General features: G+C 42.3%; 1 protein-coding gene across 4 annotated transcripts in view; it reads right to left on the bottom strand.

Moving 5' to 3' along the window:
• SCUBE1 (signal peptide, CUB domain and EGF like domain containing 1) overlaps positions 1–25,946 on the bottom strand; it is a 322,190-nt gene that overhangs the window by 196,305 nt on the left and 99,939 nt on the right. For all 4 annotated transcript variants that reach the window (XM_040439175.1, XM_040439177.1, XM_040439176.1 and 1 more), the window contains exon 4: positions 13,647–13,781. In XM_040439175.1, the coding sequence (XP_040295109.1) occupies positions 13,647–13,781 (135 nt within the window). The remainder of the gene's footprint in view (positions 1–13,646; positions 13,782–25,946) is intronic.

Raw genomic sequence — 25,946 nt, 5'->3', positions numbered from 1 at the left:
CATTTATTTCAGTAATGCAAATGAAAAGGAATTGCAGTAATGCAGCTTAAAATTAGAATTTTGCAAAAAGGTTCAATATTCTAGGCTCAAAATCTCTAGTCAACTAATTAATCCATACCCGCTGAGCAAAGGGTACCTCAAAATTTAAACTTCGGGGTTTCATACGCTGTAATCCATAATCATCCAAATTATAACAAATAAAGGCTTGAAATTGACTCATTACATGCAAAGTGAGATATTGCAAGCCTTTATTTGTTATAATTTGGATGATTATGGTTTACAGCTTATGAAACCCCAAAGTCTAAATTTTGAGGTACCCTTTGCTCAGGGGGTATGGATTAATTAGTTGACTAGAGTGTGACACTTTGAGCCTAGAATAATGAACCTTTTCACAAAATTCTAATTTTAAGCTGCATTACTGCTATTCCTTTTAATTTGCATTACTGAAATAAATGGACTTTTGCACGATATTCTAATTTTACGAGTTTCATCTGTATATTAGCCAAGAAGAAAGCATTAAAAGGCAGTGTGAAGATATAGGGGCCTCAGAAGTACCCTGGTGGGGCGGAACCTGACTGCACAGTGTGATGGATGCTTGTTAGAGCGCTCCTCCATCACAGGCCTGTGTTACTGCTATATACACTGCTCATCTCACTCCAAGATGGTGAAGATAGTTAAAGACAAGGCCAGAGTTAAAAGAGAATCTGCGAGACCGGACCGCAGCGGGACGGACATGGAGAGATTTCTTAACAAAGCAGCTGCCTCTGCCGGAGCTTGCGAGCCGGAGGGGAAGAGAGAACACTTAGTGGACTCAGATGCAGATAGCTTGTCTGACTCGACAGTAGCCAGCATGACAAGGGACCACACGCAAGTCTCTCGGCGGTTCATAAAACAAGCTTTGTCTCAAGCCATAATGCTTGTTATGAGAGAACTGGCGGAGATAAAAGGTGACCTCAAACAGCTCGGGCATAGAGTGGAAGCCCTGAAGACGGACCAGGCGGCCGTATCTTAAAACGTCGCATTGGGAAAGAGCTGCGCCACACAAATGGACTCTCTTAATACAGCATTTGCCCTAATCGAAGACCAGGAAAACCACAGTCGCCAAAAGAACATTCGGATCCGCAGGGTACCTGAAACCACAGCTCATGATCAGCTACCAGATGCTGCAGCAGCCATTTATAATGACCTGCTGGGAGAGTAGAGAGCAGCAGCAATAGTAGTGGAGTGCATTCACAGATCGCTAAAGCCGGTTCCAAAACAAAATGAGCCTCCAAGGGACATAGTGTGCGGCCTACTCAGCTACCTAGACAAAGCTGCACTACTGAAGGCTGCTAGAGAGAAAGAGGATCAGCAATTCGATGGTGAGCGCATTCTTCAAGACATAGCTCCCTCGACCTTATACAAAAGACGGCTGCTACGTCCTCTTACAGACCACTTGAAGGCTACCAATGTAGCTTTCAGGTGGCTTTTTCCCTTCGGCCTTACATTCACCAAAAGCGGGAAACGGTGCACTATTAGAACACCAACAGATCTTCCTGCAGCGTGGTCCCCCGCTTTACATCCTATCCTGGCTATCTGTAGCCACACAGCAAGATTCGCTACCAGCCTTACCAGATCCAGGAACCTGGTCGCTAGTTGGGAAAAAAGAAGTCACCCAGCCCCAAGAAACCCACCACTTGAACTGATGGTCCAACCATGGTTTATTCAAGCAGCTCAAGGAGTGGTAATGTATACTGCCATTAAAATGCTTATCTTTTAGCTGCATAAGTGGACATCTACCAACCTGCTATCAGCCATTTTACCCTTTACTTGATGGACGTACGCTATAATTTACCTATGGACCTTCCTCTTCCATGATTCTACCAAGTGCCTTTTAGTAGAATTGCTTAGTCTAATAGTCGTGGTTTTGTGGTTTGCCATGTTCACCCTTTAGTACTACCTGTTATTTCCATGTTGAGCAACTACCTCAATTTAGTTTACTTTTAATGACACAGGCCCTGTGAGTTCTTATGTCAGGCCTACATGTTTGTTAGAACTCATATTCACCTGTCACCCCCTCCAGTTAAACGGGTAATTTTGCTAGTAGATGATGTGATGGACCTCATAGTACTTCTTATGCTACTGAAAACTGCATTGCACATGAGGTTTATTATACCACCACACATCCTTGTATTTACTATATATAGATTTTCATTTTGTTCCTATTTATTTTCTCTTCTATTCTTCCCCACCTTCCCTTGTCCTATCCACCCTCCCTCCTTCATGCGGCACGTCTCCGGACCATTTGCATTAAGATGTTCACAGATGACTGTTCTAAATGGCTCATATTAAATGTATCACTTACAATGTGAGAGGCAGGAACACGCCGCAAAAAAGATCTCAGTTATGTCGCCTATTACGTAAATCCAAGACAGATATATGCTTTTTTCAGGAAACACATTTTAAAGCAGGAAGCATACCATCTCAACCGCAAGCGTACTTTAGAATGTGGTTCCATAGTTCTTATGTCAATGTCTCAAGAGGGGTGAGTGTTGCTACCCTTTACCCATATTCTCACACAATCTGACCCTGAGGGACGCTTTATTTTTGTTAAGGGTAAAATAGGAGTGTATGTTGTTATGCTTGCAAGTCTATATGCACCCAACAGAGGCCAACAACAATGGCTCAAGACTACACTGGCTAAGCTACATCAGTTCACGGAAGGTATACGTATAGCGGGAGGTGACATTAAAATTGCCCTTTCACCCACTCTTTACACCTCCTCCGGTACTTCCATACACTCTAAGGTATCTCTAGGGAGAATACACAGAAATTTAAAGGATGCTTGCTTAACTGATGCATGCGACTCCTATACCCAACCACCAAATACTATACATTATTCTCTAATGTGCACAACACATTTCAGAAACTGGATTACATTTTTGTTTCAGAACGGCACATTGACTTATTGCACTCGGCCAATATAGAGCCGATCACTATATCCGATCATGCACCAGTGAATATATCCTTATGCTTTCAAAATATGCCAGCTAGAACATGGTCCTGGCGCCTGAATGAGACATTGCTGGATAGGGAGGTAGACTTGCAGGCAATGCAACAGAAGCTCACTCTTTTCTTCAAAGAGAACTCGCCCGGGGACACATCTACCATAACAGAATGGGAGACTCATAAGGCTGTAATGAGAGGGGAACTGATTTCCCTGGGAAGTAAATTGAAAAAAGAAAGGCAAAAGCTACTGAACTCTATGCTTTCTCAGATAGCCACAATTGAAGCTCTCCACAAGAGGTCTGCAGTTTTGCAGACATATCAGGAGCTGATCCATCTGAGAAGGCAATTGAGAGACTTGCTCAATACACAATAAGCCAAGTCTTACCAATATTCTAAATTTAGATTCTATGCACACAGAGACAAGGGCACAAAACTTGACGTTGCTTCAGGAGGCGAGACATGACGCCACCTTCACACAGTCAATTAGGCAAGCTCAGGGCTATGGGGTTACGAAAACCACTGATATCGCAGCAGCTTTTCAGGAATTCTACGCCCAGCTTTATGGCTTGAGGGATGAGGGAGATCCAATGGAACAGGTTTCTTGTGGGACCATTGATGGCTTTCTGGATCCCCTGATTCTTAGGACAATCACCCCTGAAGAACGTTCACTTTTGCTTCAACCGTTCACGGAAGATGAGGTCGCCAAGGTCATAAAGGCAAAGCCCTTAGACAAAAGTCCGGGTCCAGATGGCTTCCTGGTGGGCTATTATAGGAAATTCTTGCCCACTCTTCTCCCTCAGATCACAGAATGGTGTAGGTCTCTAATGTCAGGTGCCACCCTACATCCTCAAGCTCTAGAAGCAGTAGTTACTATACTACCCAAAGAGGGGAAAGATCCAGAGCAATGTGGGAGTTACAGACCCATATCACTCTTAAATATTGATGTCAAAAAATGGGGGCGAAACTTGTTCATTCCGAGCAAACAGGGTTTGTTCCGGGAAGGGAGGGAAACCATAACTCGTGTAGAATTCTTAATGCCATTCCCTATGCTGGGGCATCTAAACAGTCATTGGTTGTCCTTAGCGTCGACACAGAAAAGGCCTTTGACAGAGTCAGCTGGGTTTTTATGCAAAAGGCTCTGTTAAGATTCGGCATCTCTGCTGCCTTTGTCAATGCCATAATGTCATTATATAGATCTCCTAGTGCAAGAGTCAGAGTGAATGGTACCCGCTCTTCTGCATTTCCTATTAAAAATGGAACAAGACAGGGATGCCCCCTGTCCCCCACCCTTTTTGTCCTGGTAATGGAGATGCTATTACAAGCCATTAGAGAACATCCCTAAATACAGGAACTTCATTTACCTAGTCAATTACCCGCTTACCATACAGCTGCCTTTGCAGATGATCTACTCATCTTTATTAGTAATCCTTCACGTGCCTTTCCTCCCCTGCAAGATCTCTTTGAGACCTTTGGAACTCTCCCCAATTTAAAAATAATCTACACTAAATACGAGGCACTTAATATAACAGCTCCAGCCTCGGTAGTGTCTAAACTGCGATCAGCTACCCCCTTTAAGTAGCAAACTTCGCACCTCACCTACCTGGGCATTAAGATACCCTCAGACCTCACGAGGGTCCTCCATATAAACTATCCACCACTGATACGAGAGATTCAAAACCTATTTGAAATCTTTCCAAAACCCCTAGGTCTCCTGGATGGGTCGCAAGAACTTGCTCAAGACCTTCATAATGCCCAAGTTACTTTATGTCCTACAAATGCTGCCGATACATGTACCCATGCATTTCTTTAGACAGATTAAGTTTACTTTTGCTAATTTCCTATGGAACAAAAAGAAAGCGTGCTTAGAATACAGTAGAATTGTGTTGAGGAAGGAGCATGGTGGCTTTGGTCTCCCTAATGCACTAACCTATTATAGAGCAGTTCATCTAAAATGATGGCTTCAATTAAATGCCATAAACAACCAGGTCTTAGGTACTGAACTAGAGTTGCAATCCATAACACTAAAGCAGCTTGCCGGCCTGTGGGGACTGGGAGTCTCGGCCTCTACATGTAACCCCCTTCTTAAATGGACTATGTCAGTGATACGAACCACTACTAGAGATCAAGACACCCTGGGCTCTGGGTCTCCACTTCTGCCGGCTCAGCTGGTCCTGTTTCTTACACGCCCATCAGTTAGAAATCCATCCCCAATCTGTAACAAGTTCATAAGTCAGACTTTGGCGACCTTTCTAGAGGATCTGGTGGAGCCAGATGGTGTGCCCCAACCCAGAACATTAGCATCCCTCACCACTAACTTCCTGGATAAGGCAGAAATATTATCCTCCTGCAAGGTGCTAACACAGAGTACGATGGGAATAGGAGACCACACTTGGTTTGAAAAATTACTCATTCAAGATAACCTCCCCTGTAAGCTGATTTCTATACTGTATAATTCTCTCCTAACCAACCAAAGCAGAGGGATTCCAGCATATGCTTCTAAATGGTCAGATGAACTTGGTAGGTCCTTCTCTGAGACCAAAATATTGCGCATTCACCTGGGTTTCATGGCTTTTCCAGATGTGTGAGAATTCAGGAACACTCATATAAAGTAATGACACACTGGAATAATACTTCTGAACAAATGTATCTACTGGGCTTACAGTCATAGGATATGTGCTGGAGATGCCAGGACAGGGAGGGCACACAGAGTCACATCTTTTGGTTCTGCCCAAAGATTTCGGTATACTGGGAAGAGGTAACGAAAGAGGTCAATATGATTACCTCTGCAAATGTTAAGCTAACTCCGGAGTCAATCCTGTTATGACTCCCAAACGATACCTGGCGCCCAGCTAAAAATTACTTAGCTATCCATCTACTACAAGCAGCAAGACTATTGATTCCACTTAAATGGCTTAGTAAAGAACCCCCCACATTAGATCAATGGGTTGATAAAGTAGATCAAATCTGCCATCGTGCTGCAGAGTTGGCAGGGTGGGAAAGCAGGAATCACCAGGGATATATGAAACATTGGGGACCCTGGAAACAATACCGTGCTTTAGGACTTAGTAAGGTGCCATAGACATCACATCCTCTTCTGGGCAGCCCTATTAATTCACACACAAACCATCCCTTGTCACTTATGGAACACTGTAACAGTCAATGTGAGCCACAACATGGGCCTCCGCCCATTTCTTGCTCGGATTTATATGACCACCTAGTGGAAAATTGCTGGCCGCAAGGACCCCTCCCCCTCCCCCGCTTCTCCTATCCATCTCTACCCACCCTTTACTTTTCTTATCTTATTTATTATTTCAGTGTTTACGTACGTTTTTGGCTAATCCTATGTTCTGCATAACTGAATTCAACGATCGCTATCTGACTCTCACTCTCTATGTCAGAGACAATGATAACATCTCTCATAGTGGGATGGATGCATTACCTTTATTTGTATTTACAATTTTAAGATATTTGTGAATTATAATGTATGTTGTTAATCCAAATGTACAATTTTGCTGATTAATAAAAAGAAATTTGAAAGAAGTACCCTGGTGGGGCTATGACTATTAAAACATAAGTAATTGTATTATCTGGAAAGGTGAACAGATAATCGTGGAAATAAAGGAAGTTTTTACTGAAGCTTCTAGAAAGCTGGACTTTTTTTTCTATTTTGGTGCCCGAGTTGGGTCCAAATGCTGTTCTGTCACATAAAACAAACCAGTATTATAAATGTTACATGGAAGAGGAGGGGCCTCTGTGTACTTGAGGCCTTTCTCACAAACGCAATGCATTTTCAGTAGAAGTCTGGCATCTGTAACCTCCTCCTGTAATGAGCCAACCATGTCAAGCAAGGACGATCCAGGTTTTTTCATTTCTCTTCTGAAAAAGTGACAGGTCTTGCTGCCATTGTATTTCCCTGATAACATTCTAAGCAGCCCCAGGGTTTAGGAGAACCCTGTGTTATACAACAGACTGCCTCTCAATGAAACACAGACTTGTCATTTAAAGAGCCTAGAGTATGAGAAGCTTATGCAATGAATCAGATGTAACGCATACAGTATGCACAATGATAGGGGAGGTTGGAGGTGTAGTTTAACCTAGGATTTGGGAGGATCTCAAGGCTCCCGCTCAGCATCCTTTATAATCCTACAAATCCTGCTGGCATAACCCCAAAGCATTTGTACACTGTGGGTAAACAAATTCATCCCCACTTGTCACTGATGCCATCGCACAGACAAACAAGGAGTCAGTCTGAGAAGGGGACATCCTAGGCTTAAAATCTACAGCTCTCTAAGTGGGGGTGGGGTCCTAGGCGATGTAAACAAGGACTGGCTCACAAATACACCAAACTACAGTGGCAACACGGTGACTGTCATTGAGAGTTCATAGCATCTGGGACCTTCTGCTATGCACAACACTGCACTGATCCCACTGCTTCCCCCAGGTTACAAAAGTGAACCTACTTCATAGACACTTCTGTGCAACCGGCAGACATCTGTGCAACCGGCAGACATCATGTTATAGAGCAGAAGAAGATGAGCTTTGTGGGGAAAGATTCAGTAAAACGTGTACTTTATTAATTGTAATTTGACTCTTTCTATGTTTAGGAGGCAAGTGAGCAGTCAGCGACTGGCAGCTATCTGTGGATAAACAGTCACACAGGGAAGACTGTCAATCTCTAAGTAGGACCATCCAAATGAATCCTAAACATAGAGCAGATAAAGTATTTTAGTAAATAATGTACAAATTACACAGAATTTTTTCCCCCAAATCTATTGGCTTAGCTCCTGTCTTTATGGTGACAGGTTTCCTTGAAATTTTCCTATGAGGAACCTTAAAGAAGATGATAATAGTATCCATCATGATTACAAACAGTTTCAGATCACATAGAAGTGGTGGATCGATGTGAATGACTTAAAAGTATCTAAAAAAACATCAAAAGATTTATTTCCAACACTGCTATCTTAAACAGGACCTCTTCTGACATGTCATTTTTAGCAACTACAACCCCCTGTAATAACAATTCTGGAGCAACTATTCTTACGAGTCTATGTTGTGCCATTCCATTATTATTCCGGATAGAAGCGATGAATGAACTGCTAGCAGTTTGCAATGAAGGTCCAGATGGGTGTATGTCCCTCCACAGCCTGACAATCAATGCTACCAGTGTCAGACGGCACAGGAACATACCTTAAACTGGAAATACAGAGCTGAATCTTCATTACAAACTGCTAATAATTCATTCATAACAAAAAATAAATAAAATGCCACAAAATAAAAAAATTTTGGCACATCAGAGAGTCATAAAAATAGATGTTCCAGAATTGGAGGATGCAAATACCGTAATTACTACAACAGACATGTCAGGAAAGGCGACAGGTCCTCTTTACCCATTTTAAGTGTAATGATATTAGGCTGACTGGTGTGTCCAAAGAGGAAGAGGGAAGAAATCATGACAAATATTTTGAGGCCTAGTAGTTAATGACTTTTAGTAAAGAAGTGTTGTCCCAGCTATTCACTTTAGAAAGAGAATGGTGTGCCGACTAAGGCAGTTTCATACTTCCAGTGTGAATTCCAGCAGACAATGCCAGCAATAGGCCAGACACAAACCGCAGCATGCAGATTCTCTGCATTGTTTGCCGGCATCTGCCAGCCCCATTAAGCATATTGGGTTCTGGCGGGCATTCTGTCCGCATCCGGCAGTGTTAGATCCAGAGAATTCTGGCAGGCTGTTCTCTGCTGGAAGATCTTGCCGAAATTCACACCAGAGGTATGAAATTAGCCTAAGCCTTCGCCAACAGGGGGGCCAACGCGGCCTGTCCTGATAACATTCTACATTATAAAGATTGAGACAGTCTTCTTTACGCACACTGAATGAACCAACTGGTTATTGACAGACATAGAACATCTTCTTTAATAATACTGTTCATTGTCGTATATTGCCAGCAGGACGGTTTCAAAATAATTCATAAAAGACAGGAAAATGGACACTCATATGTTACTTATCTTCATTGTGAATCTTGATCACCCTTTTTTTCAGTAATTTGCCAAATCTGTTTATGCTTTGTAGGTGTTGGGAATTTGAGACAGTAGATCTGGGACAGTGAGAGATCAAAGACTTTGCTTCACAAGGAGATACAAGCTACAAGTGGGCCCTAGGAGAGGTCTATGTTTCTGTTTTTTTGTACTTATGTCATAACGGCTAGGATTGACATGGTCACATGAAATGTAAAAAGGTTGAAGGATGCATCCAAGATATCGGCAATATTTTATGTGCTACTGGTTATTATATGCCTTTCAGAGACACCCCTCACAAAAGATTCAACCACAGTCCTCAACCAAGCATAGATGGTTAAGGTCTTTTATCCCACTCTAGACTCATGCCAGAAGTTTAATAGTGCTGGTCCATAAAAATATACCAATGAAATTGTTTAACAGAAAAATTTAAAATATACAGTGCAAATAAAAACAACGCTCAATGCTTTTTATAATTATTCTAAACCCAAAAATTCTGATTTCCCTAAAAATCCCACCAAAAGTTTCATAAGCCCAGAAAATGCAACATTTAAAAGGCACGTGGATGACAATCTGGAAGTCTGGCAGTACAGCCCATTTGCATTACAGTGACATATTGTTGAGAGCCAAAGAACCAAGAAAGCTCATTATCTTCACAAGAGAAATGCTTGTTATATCACCAATAAGTGGGAAAGATTAGGTAATTTGGCTAGCCTCTCGATACTGCTAACGAGGATCTTTGCAACTACTGGAACACACTAATCACACAATTGATGACCTAATTAAGTAATTAAAGCAGCCCACAGAGCAATGTTTGGATAATAACATTACTAATCAGAGGGAACAAGGCTGAAATAATGAGTATTAGCACATTAATGAGCTTCGCTAGAATATGGGCTGACCTCTCCATGGCTGATGCCTTAAAATGCTAACAGAGCACGCCATATTTAAACCTGCAATCTTCCTCCATTAAACAAAGTGAATGTCTGAATATCTACACAATCTCAATGTCAACAGTATAAGCAAGGTTGTAGTCATGCTTGTCCCAGCTTATTTTAATGCTCAATATTATCACCGGTAACCTCAACTTAGCTACATTGTCTGCTGGTACTCTAAGATGTGAAATGTAAGTCCTGTCTTTTCAGAGGGTTAGATTGCTGCTCCGTCCCCCTACAATGATTCACACTGCAGCTCGGCCTGTTCATACTGGCTACTACGTAAAAGTACAAGCTCGCTATTAGCTTATTACAATATCAGGATAGCAAAGCAGATGTCCATTGTCACAAGGATACAAGATGATTAAAAAAAAAAAAAATGACTCACAGATATTTGCACTTTCAATGCTCTACAGGCAGTCATTTTAAAACTCTTCAATATTTGTAGTATTCCGAGTTAAAAGGAACCGGTCATTTGGGGACACTAAACTACCAGCATGCCATTACGCAGTTAGGGTTTAGGGTCCCAAACCTGCCCATAACAAACCCATGTGTCCCTGCAGAGAATAGTAAATGAAAATTGAACTTACCAGGAGTCTTCTCCAGCAGCATGGGTTGTATGTACAATGTGCCACTTAAAGGGCTTCTGTCAGCCCACTAAACCGTTTTTTTTTTTTTTGTTTACTAATAATCCCTACACTGCGATTTATGCATACATAAGTTAAATAATCATTTCTGTTCAGTAGAATTTGCTAAAAAGCGATTTTTAAAATATGCAAATTACCTTGCTACCAGCAAGTAGGGCGGTTACTTGCTGGTAGCAGCCGCATCCTCCGACCCTAATGACGCCCCCTCCACATTGTGATTGACAGGGCCAGGGAACGGAATCGTTCTCTGCTGGCCCTGCATGTTAGCATTCAAAATCTGGCGCCTGCGCCGCGGCCGTACCTATCTTCAATCTGCGCAGGCGCACTGAGAGACGGCCACTCGCTCGGCCGCTCCATCCTCAATGCGCCTGCGCCGATGACGTCACATCTACACCCGGCGCAGGCGCATTGAGGAGAGAGCGGCCGCCTCTCAGTGCGCCTGCGCAGATTGAAGATACGTACGGCCGCAGCGCAGGCGCCAGATTTTGAATGCTAACAGGCAGGGCCAGCAGAGAACGATTCCGTTCCCTGGCCCTGTCAATCACAATGCGGAGGGGGCGTCATTAGGGTCGGAGGATGCGGCTGCTACCAGCAAGTAGCCGCCCTACTTGCTGGTAGCAAGGTAATTTGCATATTTTAAAAATCGCTTTTTAGCAAATTCTACTTAACAGAAATGATTATATAACTTATGTATGCATAAATCGCAGTGTAGGGATTATTAGTAAACAAAAACAAAAAAAACGGTTTAGTGGGCTGACAGAAGCCCTTTAAGAATAGTACATTACACCTCACCTGCTGATGCTGCTGGAGAACAGTCCCAGAGTCATCTCCTGACAAGTTGGATTTTCATTCACTACGCAGTACTTTGTAGGGATGGCTGGGTTTGATATAGGCAGGTTTTGGACCTTAAGCCCCAGCTGCATAACAGCATGTTGGTAGCTTATGACCCCAAACCAGGTAACAGGTTCCCTTTAATAGTGGAATTTCTCACATGTTCTGGAAGACCTCCATTGATAAACCGTAAATGCTTTCTCCGGGAATTAAGAAAATGAAAATGCGTAAATATTACTTTATTATAAATATATTCCCAAATACCTTTCATTAGTTATAATGGCTCGTTTTGTCTAGGGAGCAATGATTAGGAGAAACAAAATGGCCGCTGTCCTATTAATACACACAAAACCTGTCCTAATCACACAGCAGGACAAGTTACTTCACAACACTGAGGTAAAGAGCCGCCTCATCCTCCTCTCCTACTTGTCAGGGAATTGGGAATATTTATAATGAAGTAACATTTAAGTATTTTCATTTTCTTAATTCCCGGAGAACCCCTTTAACAATGTAATCTACAAACCGATGTGACAACCACATAATAACTAGTTGTTGTAATCCTATAAAAGTACAAACACTAGGTGTGACAGTCGCCTCATATGCAGATTGTCGGGAAGGAAGCTGCTGATCGCTAGCTTAGGAGACCGATGCATTTACATGCAGCAATCTTCTCTAGCTGCTACACAGTATGGAGAGGAGTGTTCACAAATGCCATTGCTCTTGTGTAAACACAATCTGCTGCCGGGAAACAAGGATTTTTGTGCTGCACTAACAATTACCAGATGAACGAGCGGCGGTACATTTACACCGCCAGATCATCGCTATCGAGCATTACTATGAATGCTCATTAGCGTTTTTTTTTTTTAAATTCTCGGCCCATGTTAAGGGTCCTTTAGTAATTTAGAGATAAGGGTTATTAGATGACCGGCACAAAGTGAAAGTAAAAGTAGTTTGCACACGGCTGGAAAAACAGTTAACCCTTTGGGAAAGTATGGCTCAATATTTTAAATAAAGACCAATTGAAAAAAATATTTTTAGCCCCAAATGAGTAAAATGCAATCATAAAAAAAGCATCCCCGAAGGTGTACATAGCCTTGAAAGGGGTTATCTGATTTCATAAACATACCCCCCATTTTCCGGGCCCCTCACAGATAATATACTTACCACGCTCCCCGCGCCGCTCCTGGTCCCCGCACCGCCACTGCTGCTTCTCCCTGCACACCGATAAAAACATCTGGTGTCGGGGGGAGCAGCCAATGGCAGGCGGGGACGAGCCTCCTTAGAGTCACCCGCGATGCTAGGGAGGCTTGTCCCCATTCCCGCCTGTAATTGGCTGCTGCCCCTACCCTGTTTTCATCGGTGTACAGAGAGAAGCAGCAGCGGCGGTGCGGGGACCAGGAGTGGTCCCATGGCCATAAAACATAACTGTGTTGTATGCAAAGTCCTTCATCTACACATGCTGCAGTCTTGGTAGACAGACCTATACATTGTACTATCACACTTGTCAGGCTTGGACTGGCCTACAGGGGAGCAGAAGAATCCTATGGTCATCTAAAACTGGGCAGATTAAAAAAGTACCTAATTAATATTGATGCAACCGATAGTGGAGATGACTTCCAGGTAAGGAGGCAGGATAGCCTGTATTCTCTTATTTTGTAGAGTCTTGCTGCTGCTGTGCGAGCAGGTAGTGTTTGAATGTAACTTTACAGTAGGCCCCTAGAATTAATTTTACTGGTGGGCCCTCAGCACCCCTGTTACTGGTCAACATTAAGAACATCTCACTTATCAAACATACCATCATCCAACAATTGTTTTTCAATACCAAATCACAACTTTAAAAAACAGTTATCGTCTACATCAACAGAAAGTAAATGATCCCCGAATTTGGATCATATTGATTTGAATCTGTTCAAGGTAGACTGGTACAATTCCATAAAACGTCAACTAACCAAAAAGTGACCAGATGTTATGAGTTTGACATAAGGATTCAACTTTTAGTAATAGGATCAATCTCCTGAGGGTCTAGGCCACATGTTTAAAGAGGATGCCCAAGTTAAATGGTTTGGAAGATCCAAGCTGAAGAACAACAAACAGTATGGTATTTTCTACTTAGTTCCTTCCAGGATTAGGCAATTTGCTGAAGAAACTCAGCTCTACATCAGCCTGAATATCAATTCCAAAGAATGATGAGAAACCGAAAAGATATAGTACTGCTTGTATGGCAAATACGTACCGTTTGAGCGATGGATACAAGTATGCTGATTGTCACTTAGGAAGAACCCATCCTTGCACTGGCATTCATAGCTCCCCATTGTATTAACACAGATCTGTTGACATCCTCCATTATTGTCCAAACATTCATCCACATCTAGAAGGGTGGAAAAAATGCAAAAACTTTGATTTAGAACGGTTGTCATTATATATTGTGTATGATATATTTGTTCTCGATATACAGGTTGTCATAATACTTTTAAGAACACATAGATCTACTCTTAAATATGCATACTGTTCAAAAACAACAGAAGATTTATATAAACTCCCATGTCTGCTCTATGGCCAATAAACTGGTTGAATAGCCGCAACAACACTTTGTTCAACTGGACAAGTTAGTGACTAGAGCAATGGGTAGAGTTCAGTGCAGCACTTAGTACTAGACGTCTTCAAGATGGACTTCCGCTAATCACAATGGGCATATCCCTTGGCGTCATCATCAAGATCCAACTTGTAAAAGGTACCTTCACAATGAAACATGGTTGTTTCACCAGTGACTAAACACTTTAAGTTGGAGTTTGTGACCAGGTGCTACTATGTTATGCCATAAAAACAATTAGCATGCTAGTCCCCAACTCTTGCTCATTGTTTATTACAATCTGATCATACGATGTATATAAATACTTGATTTTAAGGCAATAATCGAAAGAGTCGTATAACCATTAGAAACAACTAAATCAACCCATCAAGAATGGCAGTAGCACAAGTAACCGGATGCAGCACTAGTTGGCACATGATCTGGGCGCCGAGCAATAATGATCAGGGAACCTTTACAACCATGTTTTTTTTGTCTGTAGGCCCAATGAATTTGGAATGAATATGAATCAGAGGACTTGGGTCCCAACTGTGGAAAGAATCCCAAAATTATACTCCTTCTCACATACTGAACTATCAGACAATAAGAGGTCTCCTTGTGTCCGGTTTCACTAAGACTATTTCATTTTCTAAAGAATAGTCTGGTCACCAGGGTATAAAATACCCCTAGTCTTGACTGGGCTAAATTGTAAGTCACATTTTAAGACACATTCTTTCACCACAAATTTCCAGACAAGCCTGGCTGTGAAGTTTATAACAGTCACTGGCTCAGTCATTACGGTTTTTATGGCACAGACAGGCTTTGGGCCTATGGTAATGGTTATGAAGAACTGCAGGCAAACACAAAAGGCATTATTGGGTGAAAAAAAGACTCCTGGATTTGTAATGAGCAGAAGGTTTCAATTACAAAAGTCATAGCCCCCCTACCATGTCAGCTTGTTTAATGAAAGGGGAACTCCTTAAATCTCTGTGTTCCCTGTCTGTATTTGTCACTTTAATGGCAAACATATAAAAGCAAGAAAAGCTACCTTTTGCTACTGGCCGTTTAAGTTTTTTTTTTCTTTTAATTTGCATTAGCACGCTGGGTCAATTGTTCACAACTTTTGTACAAAAGAGAAAAATGAAGTAAACAACTGGATTGACTCACGACAATGACTAAATAGGTTTAAAAATATAAAATAAAATAAATCTGTTTATGGCTGAATATCTTTAATAACAAACAACCCACATCCTTGGATGTTAGTCAGAAGCCACGCACATAGCAAAAATATTTGTACATCAAACAGCACTGGGGCTACAGGACTACAAAACTGATCAATTTTGTAGTCCTGAAGAACCCAGTTAACTAGTTCAGAACCAAGGTAATTTTGGTCTTCAGGATCAGGCAGAGTTTAGCTCTCAGTTTAGCTGTCTTTATTGTTGAGTTAGCAGCATAATTTTTGCAACTTTTTTGTGAATAATACAAGTTTCTTTTCATATTTTATACACATAATTTATGTCTTTTTAGAATCTTTAGGCTTACTAGTTTGAAAAAATATTTTCAAAATATGTTTTTTAACATTTTTGCAGTTTTTTTCTGGTAATTCAGTACCCTAAAATAGCTTTTTTATTCTCATTTGCCACTACCATAAGGGTATGGCTACAGGGTGACACTAGTTGGGCGACGGCTGTCACGGCCAGGATTGCAGAGTAGCGGTGATCCCATAGAAATTAATATGATCGCCGCGCCAGTAGCAAGAAATCCAGCAGTATTTCATTTTTCACAGTTCCTTTAGAAAATGAAAGGTGGAATCTGATTGGTTGCAATGGGCAACTAAGCCAGTTCTACATTACACCAGCTTCATTTTTTGTGACATGCCAAAAAGCTCCAGTTTTGTCTCACCTGTCCAAACGACATTCTCTCAGGAGCTTTGTGGCTGGACAATATGTGTTTTGGCAAATTCCAGTCTCACTTTTTAATGATTTACTTTCAACAGTGGTTTCCTTCTCGGTCTTCTATTAGGTCAACTTTGGCTAAGACAACGATGAATGGTTCGATCTGACACTGATGTACCTTGACCTTGGAGTTCACCTCTAATCTCTTTGGAAGTTGTTATGGGCTCTTTGGTAACCTTTCGTATTATAGGATATATTTTTGTAAATTTTTATTTATTACTATTTATGTTTCAAGTTTTTTCAGTGACCATTGTGTTTTTCGGAGGGGTACCAACAATTTTGTCCACATGTGTATGTTCAAATTTGGGAAATATCGAAAGGAAAACTGGTAAAAACTGTACTTTGACTGCTTTTTCCGGCGCTTGCTTGGAAGGATTCAGACCCAAATCATCGGACAGATAAGGGATTAACTTTTATTTGCAGGGTAGTCAACGTGTTTCGAGGGCCTGGATTGCCCTCTTCATCAGGACTGTATACACAGAGGGGAATTAAATTTAAAACACATTTAAAATGGGAGTTTTTGGTGCGTAGGCCAATGGGAGGGGGGGGAATCGGGGCGAGTTTGGGTTGGGTTGATTGACATTACCTTTCCCGTTATACCTCATATAGCAATGGTATATGCTTAATTTAAAACCAATAAAAAAATAAAAGTATACTCTTTGCTTATGTATCTTTCTAGTTGTTTTTTAATAGTTTTTTAATGGCAGGCACCCACTATTTTTGCAGAGCAAAAATAACCCTGTGTCTCTCCAGCAGTGATGTGTGTACGGATACCTATATGTAAGGTATCTAAGAATGTCTCTGCGGTCGCATTTGTATATATGTGTGTGTGGTTGGCAGTCTGGTGCAGTTTGTCTCATGAAAATGACAGTGTGCCTCACGAAATGGCAGTCACGTAAAATTTGCCTCAAGTATATATTTTATGTATTTTAACTATGGGGTGGGCAGTATATACACAGACACATATATACACATATACATACATACACATATACTGTATATACACCCACCCACGCATACACATGTGTGGCTGGCAGTCTAGGCCCTTATACATTATATACAGTCAGGTCCATAAATATTGGGACATCGACACAATTCTAACATTTTTGGCTCCATACACCAGCAAAATGGATTTGAAATGAAATGAACAAGATGTGCTTTAACTGCAGCTTGATAAAGACCACACAGGTCGAAACGTCGCAAAGTGTTGGTGAATAAACCTTTGAGAGAATCAAGACTGGAGAGTGCTGCGTTTTTTTTACAAGTGCATCTAAAGTTGGGGGGAGTCTGAGACTGAATTCCGACGCGGCAGGCACCACCACAATAAGGAACGGTATTTACCCCTATTTTTCGTTGTGCTGCTACATTTTTGCTTTTTTCTTGTTAACTGCAGACTGTCAGCTTTAATTTGAGGGTATTTACATCCAAATCAGGTGAATGGTGTAGGTATTACAACAGTTTGCATATGTGCCTCCCACTTGTTAAAGAACCAAAAGTAATGGGACAAAATAATAATCATAAATCAAACTTTCACTTTTTAATACTTGGTTGCAAATCCTTTGCAATCATTTACAGCCTGAAGTCTGGAACGCATAGACATCACCAGACGCTGGGTTTCATCCCTGGTGATGCTCTGCCAGGCCTCTACTGCAACTGTCAGTTCCTGCTTGTTCTTGAGGCATTTTCCCTTCAGTTTTGTCTTCAGCAAGTGAAATGCATGCTCAATCGGATTCAGGTCAGGTGATTGACTTGGCCATTGCAAAACATTCCACTTCTTTCCCTTAACCACCTCAGGACCGCCGTACGCAGGATTGCGTCTTTGCGGCGGCCCTGCTCTTCTGGGTGGACGCGCCGGTGCGTCCTCTCGCGAGACGCGAGATTTCCTGTGAACGCGCGCACACAGGCGCGCGCGCTCACAGGAACGGAAGGTAAGAGAGTTGATCTCCAGCCTGCCAGCGGCGATCGTTTGCTGGCAGGCTGGAGATGTGTTTTTTTTAACCCCTAACAGGTATATTAGACGCTGTTTTGATAACAGCGTCTAATATACCTGCTACCTGGTCCTCTGGTGGTCCCCTTTGTTTGGATCGACCACCAGAGGACACAGGTAGCTCAGTAAAGTCCCACCAAGCACCACTACACTACACTACACCCCCCCCCGTCACTTATTAACCCCTTATTAGCCCCTGATCACCCCATATAGACTCCCTGATCACCCCCCTGTCATTGATTACACCCCTGTCATTGATCAACCCCCTGTAAAGCTCCATTCAGATGTCCGCATGATTTTTACGGATCCACTGATGGATGGATCGGATCCGCAAAACGCATACGGGCGTCTGAATGAAGCCTTACAGGGGCGTGATCAATGACTGTGGTGATCACCCCATATAGACTCCCTGATCACCCCCCTGTCATTGATTACCCCCCTGTCATTGATTACCCCCCTGTAAAGCTCCATTCAGATGTCCGCATGATTTTTACGGATGCACTGATAGATGGATCGGATCCGCAAAATGCATCCGGACGTCTGAATGAAGCCTTACAGGGGCATGATCAATGACTGTGGTTATCACCCCATATAGACTCCCTGATCACCCCCCTGTCATTGATCACCCCCCTGTAAAGCTCCATTCAGATGTCCGCATGATTTTTACGGATGCACTGATAGATGGATCGGATCCGCAAAACGCATCCGGACGTCTGAATGAAGCCTTACAGGGGCGTGATCAATGACTGTGGTGATCACCCCATATAGACTCCCTGATCACCCCCCTGTCATTGATTACACCCCTGTCATTGATTACCCCCCTGTAAAGCTCCATTCAGATGTCCGCATGATTTTTACGGATGCACTGATAGATGGATCGGATCCGCAAAACGCATCCGGACGTCTGAATGAAGCCTTACAGGGGCGTGATCAATGACTGTGGTGATCACCCCATATAGACTCCCTGATCACCCCCCTGTCATTGATTACACCCCTGTCATTGATCACCCCCCTGTAAAGCTCCATTCAGACGTCCGCATGATTTTTACGGATCCACTGATAGATGGATCGGATCCGCAAAACGCATCCGGACGTCTGAATGAAGCCTTACAGGGGCATGATCAATGACTGTGGTGATCACCCCATATAGACTCCCTGATCACCCCCCTGTCATTGATTACCCCCCTGTAAAGCTCCATTCAGATGTCCGCATGATTTTTACGGATGCACTGATAGATGGATCGGATCCGCAAAACGCATCCGGACGTCTGAATGAAGCCTTACAGGGGCGTGATCAATGACTGTGGTGATCACCCCATATAGACTCCCTGATCACCCCCCTGTCATTGATCACCCCCCTGTAAAGCTCCATTCAGACGTCCGCATGATTTTTACGGATCCACTGATAGATGGATCGGATCCGCAAAACGCATCCGGACGTCTGAATGAAGCCTTACAGGGGCATGATCAATGACTGTGGTGATCACCCCATATAGACTCCCTGATCACCCCCCTGTCATTGATTACACCCCTGTCATTGATTACCCCCCTGTAAAGCTCCATTCAGATGTCCGCATGATTTTTACGGATGCACTGATAGATGGATCGGATCCGCAAAACGCATCCGGACGTCTGAATGAAGCCTTACAGGGGCGTGATCAATGACTGTGGTGATCACCCCATATAGACTCCCTGATCACCCCCCTGTCATTGATTACACCCCTGTCATTGATCACCCCCCTGTAAAGCTCCATTCAGACGTCCGCATGATTTTTACGGATCCACTGATAGATGGATCGGATCCGCAAAACGCATCCGGACGTCTGAATGAAGCCTTACAGGGGCATGATCAATGACTGTGGTGATCACCCCATATAGACTCCCTGATCACCCCCCTGTCATTGATTACCCCCCTGTAAAGCTCCATTCAGATGTCCGCATGATTTTTACGGATGCACTGATAGATGGATCGGATCCGCAAAACGCATCCGGACGTCTGAATGAAGCCTTACAGGGGCGTGATCAATGACTGTGGTGATCACCCCATATAGACTCCCTGATCACCCCCCTGTCATTGATTACACCCCTGTCATTGATCACCCCCCTGTAAAGCTCCATTCAGACGTCCGCATGATTTTTACGGATCCACTGATAGATGGATCGGATCCGCAAAACGCATCCGGACGTCTGAATGAAGCCTTACAGGGGCATGATCAATGACTGTGGTGATCACCCCATATAGACTCCCTGATCACCCCCCTGTCATTGATTACCCCCCTGTAAAGCTCCATTCAGATGTCCGCATGATTTTTACGGATGCACTGATAGATGGATCGGATCCGCAAAACGCATACGGACGTCTGAATGAAGCCTTACACGGGCATGATCAATGACTGTGGTTATCACCCCATATAGACTCCCTGATCACCCCCCTGTCATTGATCAACCCCCTGTCATTGATCACCCCCCCCTGTCATTGATCACCCCCCCCTGTCATTGATCACCCCCCTGTCATTGATCACCCCCCTGTCATTGATCACCCCTCTGTAAGGCTCCATTCAGACATTTTTTTGGCCCAAGTTAGCGGAATTTTTATTTATTTTTCTTACAAAGTCTCATATTCCACTAACTTGTGTCAAAAAATAAAATCTCACATGAACTCACCATACCCCTCACGGAATCCAAATGCGTAAAATTTTTTAGACATGTATATTCCAGACTTCTTCTCACGCTTTAGGGCCCCTAGAATGCCAGGGCAGTATAAATACGCCACATGTGACCCCATTTCGGAAAGAAGACACCCCCAGGTATTCCGTGAGGGGCATATTGAGTCCATGAAAGATTGAAATTTTTGTCCCAAGTTAGCGGAACGGGAGACTTTGTGAGAAAAAAATAAAAAATATCAATTTCCGCTAACTTGTGCCAAAAAAAAAAAATTTCTATGAACTCGCCATGCCCCTCATTGAATACCTTGGGGTGTCTTCTTTCCAAAATGGGGTCACATGTGGGGTATTTATACTGCCCTGGCATTCTAGGGGCCCCAAAGCGTGAGAAGAAGTCTGGTATCCAAATGTCTAAAAATGCCCTCATAAAATGAATGTGGGCCCCTTTGCGCATCTAGGCTGCAAAAAAGTGTCACACATGTGGTATCGCCGTACTCAGGAGAAGTTGGGGAATGTGTTTTGGGGTGTCATTTTACATATACCCATGCTGGGTGAGAGAAATATCTTGGTCAAATGCCAACTTTGTATAAAAAAATGGGAAAAGTTGTCTTTTGCCAAGATATTTCTCTCACCCAGCAAGGGTATATGTAAAATGACACCCCAAAACACATTCCCCAACTTCTCCTGAATACGGCGATACCACATGTGTGACACTTTTTTGCAGCCTAGGTGGGCAAAGGGGCCCATATTCCAAAGAGCACCTTTAGGATTTCACAGGTCATTTACCTACCTAACACACATTAGGGCCCCTGGAAAATGCCAGGGCAGTATAACTACCACACAAGTGACCCCATTTTGGAAAGAAGACACCCCAAGGTATTCCGTGAGGGGCATGGCGAGTTCCTAGAATTTTTTATTTTTTGTCACAAGTTAGTGGAAAATGCTGATTTTTTTTTTTTTTTTTTTTTTTATACAAAGTCTCATATTCCACTAACTTGTGACAAAAAATAAAAACTTCCATGAACTCACTATGCCCATCAGCGAATACCTTGGGGTCTCTTCTTTCCAAAATGGGGTCACTTGTGGGGTAGTTATACTGCCCTGGCATTCTAGGGGCCCAAATGTGTGGTAAGGAGTTTGAAATCAAATTCTGTAAAAAATGACAAGTGAAATCCGAAAGGTGCTCTTTGGAATATGGGCCCCTTTGCCCACCTAGGCTGCAAAAAAGTGTCACACATCTGGTATCTCCGTACTCAGGAGAAGGTGGGGAATGTGTTTTGGGGTGTCATTTTATATATACCCATGCTGGGTGAGAGAAATATCTTGGCAAACGACAACTTTTCCCATTTTTTTATACAAAGTTGGCATTTGACCAAGATATTTATCTCACCCAGCATGGGTATATGTAAAAAGACACCCCAAAACACATTCCTCAACTTCTCCTGAATACAGAGATACCAGATGTGTGACACTTTTTTGCAGCCTAGGTGGGCAAAGGGGCCCATATGCCAAAGAGCACCTTTCGGATTTCACAGGTCAATTTTTACAGAATTTGATTTCAAACTCCTTACCACACATTTGGGCCCCTAGAATGCCAGGGCAGTATAACTACCCCACAAGTGACCCCATTTTGGAAAGAAGAGACCCCAAGGTATTCGCTGATGGGCATAGTGAGTTCATGGAAGTTTTTATTTTTTGTCACAAGTTAGTGGAATATGAGACTTTGTATGAAAAAAAAAAAAAAAAAAAAAAATCATCATTTTCCACTAACTTGTGACAAAAAATAAAAAATTCTAGGAACTCGCCATGCCCCTCACGGAATACCTTGGGGTGTCTTCTTTCCAAAATGGGGTCACTTGTGGGGTAGTTATACTGCCCTGGCATTCTAGGGGCCCAAATGTGTGGTAAGGAGTTTGAAATCAAATTCAGTAAAAAATGACAAGTGAAATCCGAAAGGTGCTCTTTGGAATATGGGCCCCTTTGCCCACCTAGGCTGCAAAAAAGTGTCACACATGTGGTATCTCCGTACTCAGGAGAAGGTGGGGAATGTGTTTTGGGGTGTCATTTTATATATACCCATGCTGGGTGAGAGAAATATCTTGGCAAAAGACAACTTTTCCCATTTTTTTATACAAAGTTGTCATTTGACCAAGATATTTATCTCACCCAGCATGGGTATATGTAAAAAGACACCCCAAAACACATTCCTCAACTTCTCCTGAGTACGGGGATACCAGATGTGTGACACTTTTTTGCAGCCTAGGTGGGCAAAGGGGCCCATATTCCAAAGAGCACCTTTCGGATTTCACAGGTCATTTTTTACTGAATTTGATTTCAAACTCCTTACCACACATTTGGGCCCCTAGAATGCCAGGGCAGTATAACTACCCCACAAGTGACCCCATTTTGGAAAGAAGAGACCCCAAGGTATTCGCTGATGGGCATAGTGAGTTCATAGAACTTTTTATTTTTTGTCACAAGTTAGTGGAATATGAGACTTTGTAAGAAAAAAAAAAAAAAAAAAAAAAAATCATCATTTTCCGCTAACTTGTGACAAAAAATAAAAAGTTCTATGAACTCACTATGCCCATCAGCGAATACCTTAGGGTGTGTACTTTCAGAAATGGGGTCATTTGTGGGGTGTTTGTACTGTCTGGGCATTGTAGAACCTCAGGAAACATGACAGGTGCTCAGAAAGTCAGAGCTGCTGCAAAAAGCGGAAATTCACATTTTTGTACCATAGTTTGTAAACGCTATAACTTTTACCCAAACCATTTTTTTTCTACCCAAACATTTTTTTTTTATCAAAGACATGTAGAACTATAAATTTAGAGCAAAATTTCTATATGGATGTCGTTTTTTTTTGCAAAATTTTACAACTGAAAGTGAAAAATGTCATTTTTTTGCAAAAAAAATCGTTAAATTTCGATTAATAACAAAAAAAGTAAAAATGTCAGCAGCAATGAAATACCACCAAATGAAAGCTCTATTAGTGAGAAGAAAAGGAGGTAAAATTCATTTGGGTGGTAAGTTGCATGACCGAGCAATAAACGGTGAAAGTAGTGTAGGTCAGAAGTGTAAAAAGTGGCCTGGTCTTTCAGGGTGTTTAAGCACTGGGGGCTGAGGTGGTTAAAAAACTCTTTGGTTGCTTTTGCAATATGCTTTGGGTCATTGTCCATCTGCACTGTGAAGCATCGTCCAATGAGTTCTGAAGCATTTGGCTGAATATGAGCAGATAATATTGCCCGAAACACTTCAGAATTCATCCTGCTGCTTTTGTCAGCAGTCACATCATCAATAAATACAAGAGAACCAGTGCCATTGGCAGCCATACATGCTGACGCCATGACACTACCACCACCATGCTTCACTGATGAGGTGGTATGCTTAGGATCATGAGCAGTTCCTTTCCTTCTCCATACTCTTCTCTTCCAATCACTCTGGTACAAGTTGATCTTGGTCTCATCTGTCCATAGGATGTTGTTCCAGAACTGTGAAGGCTTTTTTAGATGTCGTTTGGCAAACTCTAATCTGGCCTTCCTGTTTTTGAGGCTCACCAATTGTTTACATCTTGTGGTGAACCCTCTGTATTCACTCTGGTGAAGTCTTCTCTTGATTAACACACATACACCTACCTCCTGGAGAGTGTTCTTGATCTGGCAAACAGTTGTGAAGGGTGTCCTCTTCACCAGGGAAAGAATTCTTCAGTCATCCACCACAGTTGTTTTCTGTGGTCTTCCGGGTCTTTTGGTGTTGCTGAGCTCACCGGTGCGTTCCTTCTTTTTAAGAATGTTCCAAACAGTTGTTTTGGCCACGCCTAATGTTTTTGCTATCTCTCTGATGGTTTTTTTTTTTTTTTTTTTGATGGCTTGCTTCACCGATAGTGACAGCTCTTTGGATCTCATCTTGAGAGTTGAAAGCAACAGATTCCAAATGCAAAAAGTACACTTGAAATGAACTCTGGACCTTTCATCTGCTTATTGTAATTGGGATAATAAGGGATTAACACACACCTGGCCATGGAACAGCTGAGAAGCCAATTGTCCAATTACTTTTGGTTCCTTAACAAGCGGGAGGCACATATGCAAACTGTTGTAATTCCTACACTGTTCATCTGATTTGGATGTAAATACCCTCAAATTAAAGCTGACAGTCTGCAGTTAAAGCACATCTTGTTCGTTTCATTTTCAATGCATTGTGGTGGTGTATAGAGCCAAAAATGTTAGAATTGTGTCGATGTCCCAATATTTATGGACCGGACTGTATATATATATATATATATATATATATATATATATGGGCCTAGACTGCCAGCTACACATTTGTATATATATGTGTATATATGTATGTATGTACAGGGAGTGCAGAATTATTAGGCAAGTTGTATTTTTGAGGATTAATTTTATTATTGAACAACAACCATGTTCTCAATGAACCCAAAAAACTCATTAATATCAAAGCTGAATATTTTTGGAAGTAGTTTTTAGTTTGTTTTTAGTTTTAGCTATTTTAGGGGGATATCTGTGTGTGCAGGTGACTATTACTGTGCATAATTATTAGGCAACTTAACAAAAAACAAATATATACCCATTTCAATTATTTATTTTTACCAGTGAAACCAATATAACATCTCAACATTCACAAATATACATTTCTGACATTCAAAAACAAAACAAAAACAAATCAGTGACCAATACAGCCACCTTTCTTTGCAAGGACACTCAAAAGCCTGCCATCCATGGATTCTGTCAGTGTTTTGATCTGTTCACCATCAACATTGCGTGCAGCAGCAACCACAGCCTCCCAGACACTGTTCAGAGAGGTGTACTGTTTTCCCTCCTTGTAAATCTCACATTTGATGATGGACCACAGGTTCTCAATGGGGTTCAGATCAGGTGAACAAGGAGGCCATGTCATTAGATTTTCTTCTTTTATACCCTTTCTTGCCAGCCACGCTGTGGAGTACTTGGATGCGTGTGATGGAGCATTGTCCTGCATGAAAATCATGTTTTTCTTGAAGGATGCAGACTTCTTCCTGTACCACTGCTTGAAGAAGGTGTCTTCCAGAAACTGGCAGTAGGACTGGGAGTTGAGCTTGACTCCATCCTCAACCCGAAAAGGCCCCACAAGCTCATCTTTGATGATACCAGTCCAAACCAGTACTCCACCTCCACCTTGCTGGCGTCTGAGTCGGACTGGAGCTCTCTGCCCTTTACCAATCCAGCCACGGGCCCATCCATCTGGCCCATCAAGACTCACTCTCATTTCATCAGTCCATAAAACCTTAGAAAAATCAGTCTTGAGATATTTCTTGGCCCAGTCTTGACGTTTCAGCTTGTGTGTCTTGTTCAGTGGTGGTCGT

This window comes from Bufo bufo, chromosome 1 (assembly GCF_905171765.1).
Source record: "Bufo bufo chromosome 1, aBufBuf1.1, whole genome shotgun sequence".
NCBI lineage: Eukaryota > Metazoa > Chordata > Amphibia > Anura > Bufonidae > Bufo > Bufo bufo.
Note: the sequence above shows the minus strand (reverse complement) of the source record. Positions and strands in the feature narration are given on the sequence as shown.